General features: G+C 37.8%; 1 protein-coding gene across 9 annotated transcripts in view; it reads right to left on the bottom strand.

Annotated features, from left to right (window-relative positions):
• The window catches only part of TENM1 (teneurin transmembrane protein 1), an 845,211-nt gene that overhangs the window by 146,505 nt on the left and 681,753 nt on the right, over window positions 1–16,953 (bottom strand). For all 9 annotated transcript variants that reach the window (XM_062607456.1, XM_062607455.1, XM_062607460.1 and 6 more), the window contains one exon: window positions 12,201–12,441. In XM_062607456.1, the coding sequence (XP_062463440.1) occupies window positions 12,201–12,441 (241 nt within the window). The remainder of the gene's footprint in view (window positions 1–12,200; window positions 12,442–16,953) is intronic.

The raw sequence follows: 16,953 nt of genomic DNA, 5'->3' as shown, positions 1-16,953 counted from the left end.
AGTATGAAACATGATTATACTGTGACATTTGACTTTAAGATTATTGTAAATACATGTTCCTGAAAAGGTAATTGCTAAAATGGTGTAATGAGTATGATATTATGTACTTCCATTATAAGATTTTAAAAGAAAGGTTAGAGTTCTCAAAATGCCAGATTATAAAAAATAAAAAGGTATTACAAAGCAGTTTTATCTTTTAAAGTGCCTTTTAGCTGGGCAGTTACATGAAAAGGAAGGTAAATGAGAATACCGCTTAGCTTGCATTACAGCTTACAGTGCCTGCATATCTGGAGTCTTTTGACAAACCACAAGAATGAAATTTTTGTGTGGCTTATGTTAAGTATTAGTTATTCCTGCTTCATACTTACTACCCAAGTAAACAGCATTCAGACAAAAGGACAACTGAATCTGACTGTGGCATCCTGGCAATATATTAGACAGCACATGCTAGTTTTCTGCTAACTTTCACAGTTACAGCTTTACACATTCTATAGATGGCAACTCTCTGAACATGGTAATGTCTCCTGTAACTATTTTAGTTCAAAAATTTAAAACTCAAATACAGTAAAATAAGAAATTGAAACGAAGTAATGTTAACTGTCTACAGGACTACATAAATCTGCTTCCTTCATATCAGGCCATGAGAATACATTTGGTTATTTTGGAATCAATGCTTTGCTGTCAAACCTGAAGGCTTCTGTAAGTACATGAAGCCTTACTTTTCAGTCAGCAGTTATCAAGATACACAGTCACTTAGACTTTTGGTAGGAAAGAACATCACCACAGAATTCCTACTAATATTCAAGGAAGCAGAATCACCATATAAAATAATAAATGTGTTATTATATATAAGCATATACATACATGAAGTATGTCTACATGTAAACATACCCATATACACACAATATATGTTAACAGTTAATAGTTCTTTACTTGCTTTACATTTCAAGATATAATGACAAAAACCTCCTTATTTGATAATTTCTCATTTAAACTTTTTAGGAAATTGTATCAAAATGGTCTGATATTGGCAGCATTGATTGCCCTTTATGGCGCATAGCTCAAAGATACCAGAGGTAAAGGGAAGGAAGTGCTGAACTGGAAGTTATTATTAAGGCTCTAACAGCCTTGCAATCAATAGCCAGGAAAGATTTTATTCTCCTGCATGGGGATTTATAAATGTGACTTCCTAGAATGATGGTGAAATGCTAGCGTGCAGAGCGATTTCCTTATTAGCTGAAGAGTGCACAGAACATGGATCCAGCCCACACTCTTCTGGACAGATGACACAGAGGAGAATTTACATAGCCTTAACTTCTAATAAAAAAAGATTGTGAGGCAATGCTACACTGAAACTGAGCTACCAGTGAAATAACATTGAGAAAATATTGAAAATCACAATTGTTTATGCTTTCCATTTTGGGGACAGTATACTGAGTACCCAGAGACAGTTCTATAGAACATGAAAAACACTGGTAGCACAAAGACAGATTTCCACAGCTAGACTGTGACTACTTTCTCATAAACTCAGATGACTCCTCATCTGTCTGAGCACAGCACTGCTCCCAAAGGACATTAGGACACGCTAAACTGTTGCTATCCATTCTATAAAATGAGGCACGCTCTCTAAAGAGCAAAATAATAAAAATTGCAGTTCAAAAGTTTAGATGTGACTGCAGCCTCTGTGTGCTTTAACATTCATTCCATCCAGGAGAAAAGCTGAGGCTTTTTTTTTGTTTTGTAAATTGGGAGCACAAGAAAAATCAGAGAATTTATACGTATGATTGATAAGGCCACTTATTCCAAGTGCTGAAATTCTAAATGCTCACAAAACCATTAAAAACATCCATAAAGAAGATGATAATCTTCTCTTAAAGGAAGAAATACACGACATAATCTGTAAGGCATTTGTTTGTAAAATAAAAGTCACTTAATATTGTTCCACTGATAATTTCAATACATAAATCAATATTAAAGGCTCAGTAATAATTTCCATATAAAAGAGGCAGTTGGAAAACATTCCCACTTTAAGACAGCCACAGTGTCTCTTTACCTGTTTGTTCATCTTTACAAATATAAAACTTCCAAAAACATTGAATCCTCTCAACTGAAGTCAACTGGAAGAAAAAGATCCTACCAGGCTCATAAAAATCTGGGGTGGGAGTGGGATGGGGAGCAACCAAAACCATCAACCCCCCCGAAAAAACAACAAAACCAGTGAAAGCCCCAGTGAACTCCCATTTCTAAACTCAGCTCTTTGCCCTCTCTAAGCCCGTCTAGCTACTCACCCAGCATGGCTTACAGTGGCTCTGAAGCTGAATACACACTGGGTCTAAACCCAATAGCAGGGTCTAAATCTGCTGCACTGGCATGACCAGTAAAGAGATAAGCACTGAGGGAAGGGACTTATTGGGGAGTTCAGGTGACAGAAGGCATGGAATCAGACCTCAGTCCTGCTGACCACAGACTAGCTTTGCTTTCTGAGAAGAAGTGGTTTCATGTGGCTCCTCTAAGTGCTCCTGCTCAACCTCAAGCGGAATGGCATGTAACTCCAAGAGTGCAGTTCATACAAAAATGATGAATTCTCAGCTAGGAGAGGGTAACAGAACAGGAGTTAATTTCTTTCTTTCACCCTTCTCTATCAGGACATTTTGCTATGTACATATGGCTTCCCACCTGGAATGGTAATTTAAGTCTTGTAACGCATGATGCAACATCCCAAATGAATTCATGTGGTGGTAATGTAATGTTATTACAGGAACCAGATTAATCCCACACAGAATTCCTTAATTAAGTTCTTTTATATCCAAGTACTATAGTAACGCCTCTCAACTTTGTCAAGGGCTTGATATCACTTCTGTATGTTCTGCGCATATGCCCGGTGCCTAGCATATGTAGGCCTTGAAGTCCACCTTCATTTGTACCTGTAACATGTTTTTCTTCAATTTCCATTAAGCTAGAGGTTTGTAAGAGTTAAAAAGAACCAAAGTAGATTTGAAAGCAAACCATGGGGTGAGTTAGTAGAAACACAAATCTTGCAATACCTTGGCGAAAACCTAAGTCCGCATTTCTCCTAGATAAACAAAGTAGGAACACACTTGTATGTATTTCACATTCAAGAAATGGTTACAAACTGTGACATAGCTGTGTGATAGGAAAACTAAGAAATCTTCAGTCTGACCATTTACTTATTTTCAATTTCTACTAAATTCTATAACTGCATGTAATATATATAACTGTGTATCTATAGCAGTGTTTAAGAAGGCAACTGAAATAATTCTTTAAGACGTCAACAGAAGTACAAAGGTAATTTTTAAGAGGTATAGCAGCTGAAATAAAAGAAGGATTTTGTTTTTGGGTATAATCAGAAAGTATATAAAGACAGTAGCCAGAAGGGATTTGGAAGTGATACAGTTTCCCACCTACTTCGGCAAACATCAACTACAAACTTACTGTTACCTGACTCTTTTTGGTCACTAAATTTCCTGCGACAGTGGGAAGAATCAGAAATTTGCTTGTTCCTGAGCTTCTATCCATCCTATTTTGTAATCAGAAAAAAACAAAACCAAAACCAAACCAAAACAAAACAAACAAGCTTTTAACCTTAGATAATTAACAGAAAATGGATCTCTCTATAACTCTCACATGTGGTACTCAGCAAACTATTCTAAAGAAGTATGCAGTATAAGAACCAAGACACCTATTTGACAACAAAGACATATGCACTGTATCTTCACCTTGAAAACCAAACTGTAGGTGAATAGAAGACATGACATAACTATAGATAGAATCTGTCTTATAATTTTATCTGCTATGGGTTACCTTTTTGTGTACAAGAACTGCAGGAACAAGAATGTTCATGGGTGAAAGTAGAGGGAAACAGCCATGAAAACTATTTATCTAATTTATTTTGTCATTCTATTTTTACATGTATAATTGAAACACATTTGAAACCCCCTAGAGATTTGTCTCTGGGAAGAGAACTGCTTTGGTCAAATTTCCTCTTTAAGATGGACTTGCCTTTTGAATCATTTACATAGAACTGCTTCCTTTTATTCACTCAAGCTTTCTTTACATAGTGTTTGAAAACTTTGTTCCTTGATCCTGGATGTGAAAGGATGTAAAAAGAACCTGTATCCTGTCCTTTTCACTTCACTACATAACAAGTGACATGATGCTGACTCGTCTGTTGCTGCTGCAGGCAAGCTAAGCCGGCCAATCAGGTGACTAAGCTTTCAAGTCCCTGGCAGATCTGTGACAATATATATAATCTGGGGCAATAAGTATATAAATATAGGATAGTGCCAAAATCAATCAAGAACAGCTTCTAAATGGAACAGTGTCCAAAATACAGCTTTCGGTTGCACAGATAATTCAGTGAAAAAGGAAAAAGATAAACCAAAAAATACCACACTGGGGACATAATTACTCACTTATAGATCAGTGTGGACTTTACTATGATGATACATAGTGACATTGCTACATTAATCCAGTAGTTTTCAAAAGTGCTTTTCCGTGGCTTAGAACTTTCCTTTAGCACTACAATCCAAACAATAACTGAGTAAAGCTGATCAATGCACATGGAGATTCATGGGGTGAGGAAAGAATAAGCTCATGGTTTGCTCTAATGTTTTTCAATGAATTCTAAATATTTGATATGGAAAATGAGAATAGCAGCACTTGCAATAATATTTTTTAAAGTTATATATAAAATGTAGAAAACATATTTGCAGAGTACTTCAAAACCATGAATCTAGGATAAAAATACCAATTTCATAATTTTGCAGTTTAAATTCTGTGGTTAGAAGCATGACTTAAAGAAAGGAATGAAGTTAACTGAAGTAGAAGTAGTTGGCCCCCCAGATTCCTTTGCCATGAATTTTCCCCCCTGGGAGTATTCATCCATATCCAAACTGACTTTTATTACTAGTGTTTCAGCCTTCTTCTAAATACCTACACTCACACGCAAATGTTCTAAAGCCAAACTGTACAGCTATTGTGATGAATAACACAAATTTCACTTGACAGGAGGCGTATCACATTAACTACGTGAACACTATCTAATCTTCCAAAACAGATTTCCTAGAAGTAGTTTATCCAGGGACAGACACACATTTCCAAGCAGTAACATTACACATACACATGTGATTTTCTTAGAAATTAGAAAACAGAATCTTTTGCATGTCTCTGACCCTTTCTCACAGCCTGTTTTCCAAACCAGCCAAGATTCTTTGTATTAACGTGTAATTATCTTTCTTTTTAAACATTCATATTCAGCCTGTTTCTGGTTTTGTAAATGAAAAGCTAAGAGGCTGCTTGATCAATGGTGAACATAAAGTAACAATATATCTTACTTTTAGTTTTAACTTTATACACTATCCTATTCAAAACAATATGTGAAGAGTATCTTCAGCGTGACTGTCCAAGTTACTATGTTAAGACAGCATAAAACCCCTCTTACAAATACAAATACTATCCCGCTGTTCCAGGGAAGCCCACACCAGAGAGCTTCTCCCAAAGAAAAATACAGCAGAGTATATGAACAATTTAAATTGCCTTTTTGTCCTTGGTGACTGCATTTCAAATTATTCAGAAGAAGGACCCTCAAGAGCCATTGCTGCTGACATGAAAATTGTACTTCATTGTAGCTGACAAACATTCATATTTTTATTTTCATAAAAGATGCTTTCATTCTCGCATTATTAAATTTAGGGTCACATTTACAGCTTTTATTTTAGGTTCATGGTCATATTTACAGTTTTCAATTTATCTTCCACAATTCAGAAGTCTTAAATATTTTTAGATCTTTTCTGCTGCACAGTGAAAACACATGGGACTCAGACTGAGTTTAAAACCCTTGCCATGTGTCTGTTTTTAATATGGTCAGCCTCTCTATAGGTTAGATTTATTGTTTAATTAGGCAGAAAATAACAAAATACAAGTGAAATGTCATAACAGCCAATACTGACCAATATGATTTGAAGAAAAAATCATAAATGAAGCCCTCCCCTGCATTTATTCTTTGAATAACCACAAGCCCGGTCATTTAACTCAGGAGTAGGCTCCATTTGCAAACAAGTTCCTAATGAATTGCATTGCTCAAATAGTAATTGTCTCCCTGCTTGGTGGCTTATGATCATTAACACCTGTGTGCCTCGGGAGCTGTAAAAGCTGTTCTGTTTGCTATGGAAACCTTGAACTGGCAAAATGAAGACACAAAAGTGCTTTCTGTACCTCTGCAGTGGGGACAAGATTCACAAGATGAACAAATGAAGAGACCAAGGAGAAAGAATAAACCTTCCAAGAGCTCACATAGAACTGTGTATTTATACATGCATTTCTGCATTATGTCTGCTTTCAGCACTACTCCACCTTAAACAGAAAGTAGCTACAGGTTTCTGTGATTTGAAAGGCTATCAGTATACTTTTTGAAGACCACAAATAATTATAAGTTTGATTAAAAACAAACAAGGGAAAACCATAGTACAGAAAAAAAAACCTCTTGCTAAGTGATAGTTGTCAAGATGTCCCCTATAATAAAACAGAATTACAAACCAGACAATATTTTTAGGAAAACAGAAATCTAGATTGTCTTAAATATGCACCTTAAATAATAATACAAAACGAATGAGTCCATCTATGTGATAGAATCTATATGGATAGCCCATCTATATCCATCTATATGGATATCTACAGGTTGGGCAAACAGATTCAGAGGAGCCCTGCAGAGAAGGACTTGGGGGTGCTGGTCGATGAGAAAATGAACATGAGCCTGCTTCAGTATGTGCTTGCAGCCCAGAAAGCCAACTGTATCCTGGGCTGCATCAAAAGGAGTGTGATCAGGAGGTCGAAGGAGGTGATCCTGCCCCTCTACTCTGCTCTTGTGAGATCTCACCTGGAGTATTGTGTGCAGTTCTGGTGTCCTCAACGTAAAAAGGACATGGAACTGTTGGAACAAGTCCAGAGAAGGGCCATGAGGATGATCAGGGAACTGGAGCACCTCCCATATGAAGACAGGCTGAGAAAGTTGGGGCTGTTCAGCCTGGAGAAGAGAAGGCTGCATGGAGACCTCATAGCAGCCTTCCAGTATCTGAAGGGGGCCTCTAAGGATGCTGGGGAGGGACTCTTCATTAGGGACTGTAGTGACAGGACAAGGGGTAACGGGTTCAAACTTAAACAGGGGAAGTTCAGGTTGGATATAAGGAAGAAATTCTTTCCTGTCAGGGTGGTGAGGCAGTGGAATGGGTTGCCCAAGGAAGTTGTGAATGCTCCATCCCTGCTGGTGTTCAAGGCCAGGTTGGACAAAGCCTTGGGTGGTATGGTTTAGTGTGAGGCATCCCTGACCATGGCAGAGGGGTTGGAACTAGATGATCTTAAGGTCCTTTCCAACCCTAACTATTCTATGATTCTACAATCCTATTAGAGTTGTTCAGCTGGAGAAGAGAAGGCTCCAGGCAGATCTTAGAGCAGCTTCCAATGCCTAAAGGGGCTGACAAGAAATATGAAGAGGGAATTTGTACAATTACACAGGGTGCCCAGAGCTGCGGCTGCCCCATCCCTGGCAGTGTTCTAGGCCAGGTTGGACGGGGCTTAGAGAAACCTGGTCTAATGGAAGGTGTCCCTGCCAGTGGCAGGGGAGTTAGATCTAGAAAATTTTTAAGGTCCCTTTCAACCTAAACCCTTCTAGGAGTCTATGATGATCTGAATAACCTTCTTGAACTCCAGAACTCTCGAAGTTTTTAAGTGTTTGGAGCATAATTAAACTTCAGTGCTGTGAAATATTGCTGAATAGTAACTAAAAATCATAACTGCCTTGAACCCCAAATACATCTCTTATTATTACAGTCCTTCAAAGTTTTATATAAATTAATGATAATTGAATCTCAGGTTCATGGTCTGGTACGTCACTGTCCCCTTAGAGGAGCTATTACCATGGTGATAAGATTGCTTAAATTAAGCTGTCTTTTTCCACAGTACTTGGCTCATTGCCAGCGCAGTGAAGGGAGATTTCAGTCCATTCAGCACAGCATTAACCTTACTGCCAACACTGCTAAATGGGTTAGAGGAACTAGGGGAAAAAAAAAAATTTAAGAAGGAAGGAACAAGCAAATATGTAAAATACTGAAGCACAGAACAGGACAAAAAATAAAACCAAACCCAAACCACAAATCCACACCTCAAAACACAATCAAAATCAGGTAAGCTTTTATATTTACACAGAAAACTTAAAAAAAATTAATGCTTGGGTAATCTAGATGTAAAACGTCACTAAAAATAAGCATGACCAGTGGTTTATCCATGAGAGAACTATAATAGACTGTGAGGAGGATCAGAAATCATGGCAGGTAAAAATCCTTATTTAAGATCTAGTTTTGCCTTCTTATTTGGGATTCTGACTTAAGCAGCAAAACATAACCCAAACAAACATTGAAAACCCCCATGAAATACAAAAAAGCAGACTATGGAAACAAATACTGAGTTAACTAAGTGGGCATGGAGAAAATGAAAAGCACTCCTTTGAATTGTTAGGATTTAATACGTACTCCATAAAAAGTAGTAAGCTATGTTCAGATGGGGCTGTCAGAGATAATGACAATGTATTACAGTGTAAATCATAAGATTTGAAACATTAGAGCAAAGTATCTATGTAACCTGAAAACCACAATTATTTTAGTGGAAAAGAAGGGAATAGGCAATAGGTTGCAAGTACTTTATTCTGGGGGAGAAGGAAAAAATCAATTTATGTAAGAGCCAAATAACATTATCTTAAAAAAGAGAATCAATGCTCCTGCGTTTTTATGTGGTGAGAGAGATCCTTGCAGTCTTTTTCTGGAAATACTTACAAATTATTTTTCTGGGTGACAATGAAATTACTGCATGTTCATAAGTCATTTTAGTAATGAATATGTTTTTTTTTTTTCAAAACTGTGTGTGAGTGCATAGAGTCTGCATTTGCATTGACAGGCACATTACAGCGCTGAAGGCTGCAGCACAGTTGGTTACACCCCCTACAGGTACAGCTCTTCTCCAGTCATCAACAGCTATTCTGTGACATGTCCTCTGAAGTTTTAAGGGTGTGCCTAATTCTAATTTTCATTTGGGTTGCTTAGAATAACTGCCAGAGTTAAAGAACTGGCCTTGGCAATGACATAGATTTAGACTATTTTCTGGCTTTGCCAAAAGCCTGGGTGAACTTGAGGAAGTCATTTCCAGGTCAGTCTCCCCATTAAACAGTTGGGCTGGTAAGCTGGCTCCTGACAAAACTGTTGTGCGTAAATCCTTGCATATAACACCTCCAGACGAAGCACAAAACAGAATTTCCAATTTGCCCTTTTCTATAGGTGTATAATGAAGTTTTACCCTGTAAAAAAACCCTTTCAGAACACATACCTCAGTCTATGTCTTTTACTGCAGCCCTCTGGAGTCTCATCTAGAATTTCAAATTCTAATTACATAAGAACACATGTTTAATCAGAGTACTGCAAACATTTTCAGAACTACAGAATTTTCTTTTACATACATTTTCATTATAAGCAGACTCATAAAATTGCTTCACTTTTGACTGTCCAGAGTGAACAGGATTTACAGTCACGCGATTAGTTCTGGGAAATCTTTTCCTGCCTGAAAACTCTCTAATATTACCTGGCTGCAGATAAATCATGCAAACACATGTGCTGTTCATGGATTAACAGGAGATACAGCTGGAAGAAAAGCTGACCACGTGCATTCTGATTTGTGCATAGTTGTTACAGTAGGGGATACATTACTGCCTAAGTCTTCTTTTTGATTGCAAATGTTCCAAATTAAAAAAAAAAAAAAAGAAATCCGCTTAAATATATTAGGTATGTACATATTAGGTAGATTTGGTACTATTAAAGGTTTAGCAGAAAACCACAGCTGCCATTGACATGTTTCCCTTTATTTCATAGGATTATTTTTAATAGGCAGCTAAACATTAATGGAGAAGGAAAGCAAGAGAGTCCAGATATTTGAGCCAAAGTATTTGCTCAATTCTAGCTGAATCATTCCCTGTTAAAGGAAGAAAAACCAAGCTGCAAGCCGTTCTTTTTCTCTAAGGCTGCGCTGTGTACTATAGGCTTCTGGGAAGTGGTAATCACAAATGTCTTTTATTACAATGTTTCCCTGCTACATCACTTGTCTGCACATAAACTGCAGATACATCTTGGCAAACAGTCTCACAGATTCTACTTTCAGATTATACAGCCTTTCAGCCAGTTTCATGAGAGGCTGCAGCTAGCTACCAGAGGGTGCATGAGATCAGCTGAAACAACCACTGAAGGGCAGGAATGTGGAAAATTCCCAGACTTTGTGAATCACTAATGTGGAATATGCTTTTCCGTCTGAATTCCTAATCCACTGTACAGTGTCTTTTGTCAGTGTCCAATTATACAATTATATATGGAACTATATCTCTACATATTTGTCCTTTATGAGACATTTTAAATTTGCAAAAATAGTAAGAAACTAGGAAAACCAAACTGTACACAAAAGAGACTTAAATTGCAAAGTATTTTCCCCAATAAGGTCTGATGAGAATATAGTGAAGAGGGATGCAGAAAGGCTGAACAAGATCTATGTAACTGTTAACTGAAGAGAACCAAAAGGTACTGAATGGGTACAGAATGCCGAGTGATCAGCCTTAGGTGCAGCAGAAGGTATATATACATATATATATATATAATATTGTTATGTCAGAAATGACAGTGATTTCTCTTTATAAGGATTGTGTTAACAGAAGCATCTAGCTCTAGAAGGACTAGCTGAACTAAAAATTTCATGTTCACTTCTGGAGAAAAGTTTCCATCCTCCTTCATTCTTCTTGTGATTTGCCCTTAAGACAAATAAGGAAAGTTTCATTTCAGAATGAAGCAGCTTATTTTCAATCTTTACTTAAGAGCTTTTCAGAGAAAAAAAACCCTAAATTTTACACTTGTTAGGTGTTCGTTAGGTGACAAACCTAACTCGACACTTGACACTAGTAGCAGTTAATTGTCTAAAGATGTATAGTAAAATCAAGTTTTGCAATAAAATAAAACCTTCTTATAAAAGAACAGCATTTAGGTTTCAGCGATTTTCAGTTATAATTTGTCCTTGGTCATATGTGTATAAAAAAGAAAACATTTCCCTGCATAATACCTTGTATTCTCTGGATCAGATTATCTGGATGTCAGACATTCACCTGTTTCACCAAACACAACTTACACGGAGAGTCAGGCACTTTGCATTTACATGTTTTAAAATGCCAAACCCCACAGGAAACCCCAGTCAAAGCTTCTTGGTGCTCTGTTCACAGAGAAGAGGAAGAAGGTTGTAGAAAATCAAAGGTTTGTTTCAAGCATCAAGTCAGCAAACACAGCTGTAGCTGAAAGCCATTGAATTAGTTAATACTTGTCGAGAACAAAAAAAAGATTATAGCCAAAAGGTCAGATGAAATTGAGCATTTACCTCTGGTAGAACTTTGGGTAATGAAACACAGGTTCACTGAATACATGCATTTGCTTTCAGTTATTTTTCAGAGTAGATTATTTGTGTAAATTGTGGATGATCCTGAAGTTGAACCCTCCCTTTCCCAGCTCCCAGAGTTAAGGCCCTCCATGCTCAATACCTGTTTTGGGCCCATATAATTTCCCCACTACCATAGGATTATCAAATTACATTCTTTGTGTAAATTTGCAATCAAGTGTTTACATTTGCACTGAGAAAAATATTATTTTTGTATTATTTCCTGTATTTTCTTATGCACAGGAAAGCTACAGCCTGACACTGACTGACTCCAGAGGGGCAGAGTGTAGTGATTAAATAAAACTTCTATTTGCTGATTACGAAATGCCGCTGGGAGAATGCGGGAGGGCAAGACAAGTAGATAAGCACAAATCCTGACTGCACACAACTCTAAAACACTGATGTAAGCTACACACCTTAAGGAAATCAATGTCTTTCAAAACTTTGTGACGTATGTGCTTTTTATGAATATTAATGATCTAATCGAATGAATTAAATAAGACCTCACATTGCCACATGACCTGGCCTCACATCAAAATGCATTAGCATGTCCTGAATGACAAACTTATAATTCCCCATCACCATCTCATGTCAACGTCAGGCCTCCTTCCCCATGTTCTGGTTTTGTTGTTTATTTTTTTTGACATTTGGGATATAACGTGTACAACGGTCTGTACCTGGTTTCCAACGGGATGTTGCTGTTTAAGACCCAGCTGTTATGGAGATGCACGGAATCTTGGGTGCTGGTGGGGGGAGTGGGGGCAGCAGGACTGGGCTGGCTGCGGGTGGTCATTGATCTTCTCTGCAGAGAGTCAGCTGTTGGAGGTGGTTTTCTGGCACAAGTGCATGCGTGGGGTGGTGGAGGCGGTGGCGGGAGGGGTCTGAAGGTGAACTGGTTATGTGGACTACCTGGCATATCTGAAACAACAAGGAGAAGGCAAAGAAACCCACAGAGGGTTATTATTTTAGAAAGATCAAGAGAGCACGAGCATGATGTACTAGTTACTGGGATTAAAGCAGGGTTTTTTATGATGTTGTTAACCCAGCTGCCTGTCAAACGCTGTTGCAACATGTGAAGTAATTTAAAACATAACAGTCTACTGAAATGGAGAATTCAGATACAGACACACACCCTCCAGCAGTGTAGTTCAGCAGTTCAACAAAACAAAAAACCAAACCAAACAACATAAAAAAAAACCAAACAAAACAAAAAACCCAAACTGAACCCCACCAAAACCAATCAACCAAAAAAGACATCACTTTCATTTGATTTGTCATAGCATTTTGTGAGATGAGGGTAAAGAACAAATAAATCAAGTTAACACTGAACTACAGCACAGATGCCAACTGATTTCATGAGGTATACTTCTAATTTAAGAACACCTGTGAAAAAAACAGAGACAGCATTAAGAATAAGTCTTGCACTTCAAATCAAGGGAGAAAATAATTGGATAATTCCTGCCACCTAACAAACATCTTTCATCAACCAAGGCTTACACAATTCTGTGAGTCTGTTACTGCATTTGTTAAATGAGACCTGGGAAAAGGCCCTCTTAATGACTATTTGAAGCAGTAATGATCTGGATATCCAGAGAAAAGGTTTTATGGCATCTAAAGGCAGATGAGCCAACAAGGAGCTCACAGCTACTGGACAGGGCTGTGAATGAGACGGAGTGAAAGATGCACATGGTGGGCGCCCAAGGTCATACTCCACGTGCTCCCTGTGCTGCCGCTGCTCTGTGGGACCCTCAGCACTGCCCTCAAGCACCCCAGGGGGGCTGGTGTAATAGCATGGGTGCTGCCCTGTGCTAACGCTGCCATGCAGCTCTTGGGTGGCCCAGGCTGTGCCCCTGAGCTGGAATCCTCCTCAAAAGACAGCAAAGATATAAATATGGTGTAATGGTACCTGGAAGGGACAATAAAATCTTGTTTTCTCTACCTCCCACAAGACTCCTCAAAACTTCTCAACACATCAAGAGATGCAGCTATGGAGAATTGAGGCAAACAACTGCATTTGAAAGAAACAATAACAAATACTTTGCAAAGAAGATGCTGATAAAAATCACTGCCAGACTGGGTGAACTGTGAAGCTATTAACCTGAAACTCTTCCAGCTAATTTGCCTCAGGGTCTAACACAGCTTTGTCCCATTTCTATACTCACCCTCACCCTCCCTTTTACCTTAGCAGACGTCCAGTTAAATCTGCACAAAACCAGCTGTAGCAGAGCTCTGATGAACCTGCAAAAATTCCCTGCAAGGAACTGTTGTTGCCATCCATTTACAACGCATGCTTTCTTTAAATTATGACATGATGTGTCTTCAAGGTGAAAGATGAAAGCATGCCCCTTCACTTCTCGGAATGGCTGGTGGAAAAAAAAGCACCTTTTTCTGCGTGACAGTCCCAATTTACCCCAACTGGAGAAACAAGGTTGTTTAGTGCTCCACATAAGCTTTTCTATGCTGTGGTAAGCAAAGCTGTCACGGATTTGGCCCAGGCTTAATCCTTTTAATTTCATTGATCTTTTATCAAGGCAGCATTTGTACAGTTGCATTAAGGTTTCCGCTGTAATATTAGTTTGCATATACCAGAAAAGCATTTCTAAGCATATTAGAAAATTGGAGACCTCAGTAAATTAAATCACTGGAGTCAACAGTCCAGAGGTCTGAAATAATCTGCGAAGGCACTTTCATATAGTAATTAATCTCACTAAATCCTGTATCCTGCTATTTTAGATTTGAAAGCTACCCAAATTTTGGACATAATATTTGATGTCCAGCATCCTCAAGCATGTGATCAATGACACTCCCTTACTTACTGGTATCAATCTGAAGTGCACTCTACAGAAAATTTGCAGGATTATAACAACCTACAATTTGCACAACAAGCCATTTTAATGGTTGTGCCACTGTCCTGTTAGAAAATTGCTGATCTCGGCCAGGACACACAGTTAGACTCTGCAAGGTACATCAAAAGCTACGCGGTAAATGCTGAGCAGCCAAAGTGACTGCTCTAGGTAAATGGGAAAACTCTGTATAATCTATATGGCAAAGCATCTTTTAGTTCCCTTCCTCCTCTTTTATCTGTACTGTCCCTATCCCATCAATAGCATACAATTATCTGACAAATACTTCAGTTTGTTCAAAGCAATAGACTGGTTCTGCTTTGTGAACCACAAAGTGCTTCTGGATGGTGAGGTACCTTGTATCTCCCAGTCCAATTTATCACAATACATTAACACATCAGATTTCCTGGGGGATTCCTTTTTAATTATCACACTTGTCACCCCTCCGTCAGCTACTGGCATCGCAGGAAACCTCACATCAGGTTCTGAAGTATTTTGGCAATTTAAAGACAAGGCTTCTGCATCAGACCTTCACTTCAGTGAAGCACTGCAAATTCATTATGCTGAGAATCAGCCTGAGTTTCCAATTAGTTTTTACAGACTTTCTAATTTGGCAAAGTTATTTTCATTTTGCTTGAAACTAAGTCTACATCTCATTAACTTTATTTTTACACCACAAAAAATGCTGCTTGGGATATAAAGCACCATCATAACTAAATATTCACATGTGATTCTTTAGGACTCTGAATAAACAGTAGACTCTGTAAAATAACTGAATGAAACATCATTTAAATACTTAAAAAGTGACAAGATAATTTGTCTAAAGCCAGTAATTTTCCAAAATCATAGAATGGTTTGGGTTGGAAGGGAACTTAAAAGATCATCTAGTTCCATCCCCCAAAATCATCAACAAAGTGTATAGGAGTGACACAGGAATTAGCTATGAAGTTTTATCCCATTGCTATTGTTCAGTATTATTCTTTCCATGACAACTCTGGGTTTAATTTTTAATAGTTGCTAAGAATCAGATTTTAAACTTTTTTTACACCGAGAAACCTGTGTAGGTTATGCAAATACAGTGTTATTTGTTGTCAATGTGTTCATTGACATAGTAGAAGTTTCCATCCATCTAAAAATAGAACTGTAAAACATGACTTCAGCTCAAGCATTACATTTTCAATAATTTGTTTCAAATCAGATTTTCAGCCAAGGAGTGTCCAAGCCAGAAGAGATGCTCCTAGCTGTCACTATTGGCCTTCTCATCTGATCTTGGGTTTAGCCCTTTTACAAATAAGAGGCTGTTCAGAAAATTTCTAAACTCTTTTCCCTGAGAATTCACTAGCTTAAATAGTTCTTTCATTTCTACAGAGCACATCTAGAACTGTGGTGTTTCCTGAGAAGATCTACACAACATTCTGCTGCTTTATTGTATATTGGATCTGCATTGTTTAACACATACTCCCCCACCCACTCCATAAACTCCACTAAATTACTTTCCCCTCTTTTTAATTTTTCTTTCATTCTTCAATACCAAAGTTAATTTGTTTAGAGTTTCTATTTTGAGACACTTCCCAAACTCCACACAATAAGTCCAAAAGAGAAACTACTGCACTGATGCCAGCTACAAAAAAGAAAAATTTTCCTTGTAATTCTAAAATGGATTTCTGCTCACTCTCCTTTCTTTGAAGTTTGAAGGGAGGAATTCTGCTCCTGTCCTGGATGTTCCTTCTTCTTTGGTTCTGACTCATTCTTTTGGATGGCCCTTATCTAATATTGAACACACCTTGCTCCATGGCATTGTATAAAGGAGCTTGGTATCCTACTGTTATGGAGCGCAGACCTCAACAGCTTCTCTTCAGCTGCTGAGTTGCACTACTACTGCCTTTTCCTTCAGGACATACAATAATTCGTATCTTGCATTCTACGAGGCATCTGCTCTTCCAAAGTGGAAAGTTACTTAACTTGGACACTTCCCTTACTCTGCCGTGTAAGACTAGTGCTGCCATTCTGCTCAAAAGCTAATGGAGGCACTGACCAGCAGACATAAGCAACATTAATGTAAACTCATTTTCCTTAAGAGGCTAAAATGCCTTTATAATCATAAACATGTAGCCAAACTGCTTTAAAGACTGACAAAAATCAAATGAGCAGCTGTATCAACTACTTAGCACCTCATTAAAATTTAGTTTTGAAAACAAGCCAGGCCTTTGCCGAAATATTTTCCTAACAGTTTTGTAGTATACTTTACTATAAATTTTAGATACACATAGAAAGAAGGGGTAATTGAACTGTTTTATCATTTACTGACAAGACTACAATAGCCTGTATTGTTACCAAGTGAAGTATATCAGAGAGAATATATTAAAAAGTAATGAACCTTAAAAGGTTTGCGTTTAACCTAATCCTGCTTTTGGGATATTTTTTAATTTTTTTCAGTTCTTAAATTCATTCTTCACTGGTATGTTTGGATATTTTTTTTTAATAGATATGTCTCAGCTGAGTATGAATTAATCCATTATTTAATGAATAAAATAGCAACATATGTTCAAATAGTTGGTGTAGTTTCTTCAGAGTTCTATGAGTATGC

The sequence above is a fragment of the Pezoporus occidentalis genome, unplaced genomic scaffold (genome assembly GCF_034315485.1).
Source record: "Pezoporus occidentalis ecotype Australia unplaced genomic scaffold, CSIRO_AGI_Poc_V1 ctg123, whole genome shotgun sequence".
Classification (NCBI taxonomy): Eukaryota; Metazoa; Chordata; class Aves; order Psittaciformes; family Psittacidae; genus Pezoporus; species Pezoporus occidentalis.
The sequence above is the reverse complement of the archived record's forward strand: the minus strand, read 5'-3'. Positions and strand labels throughout refer to the sequence as shown.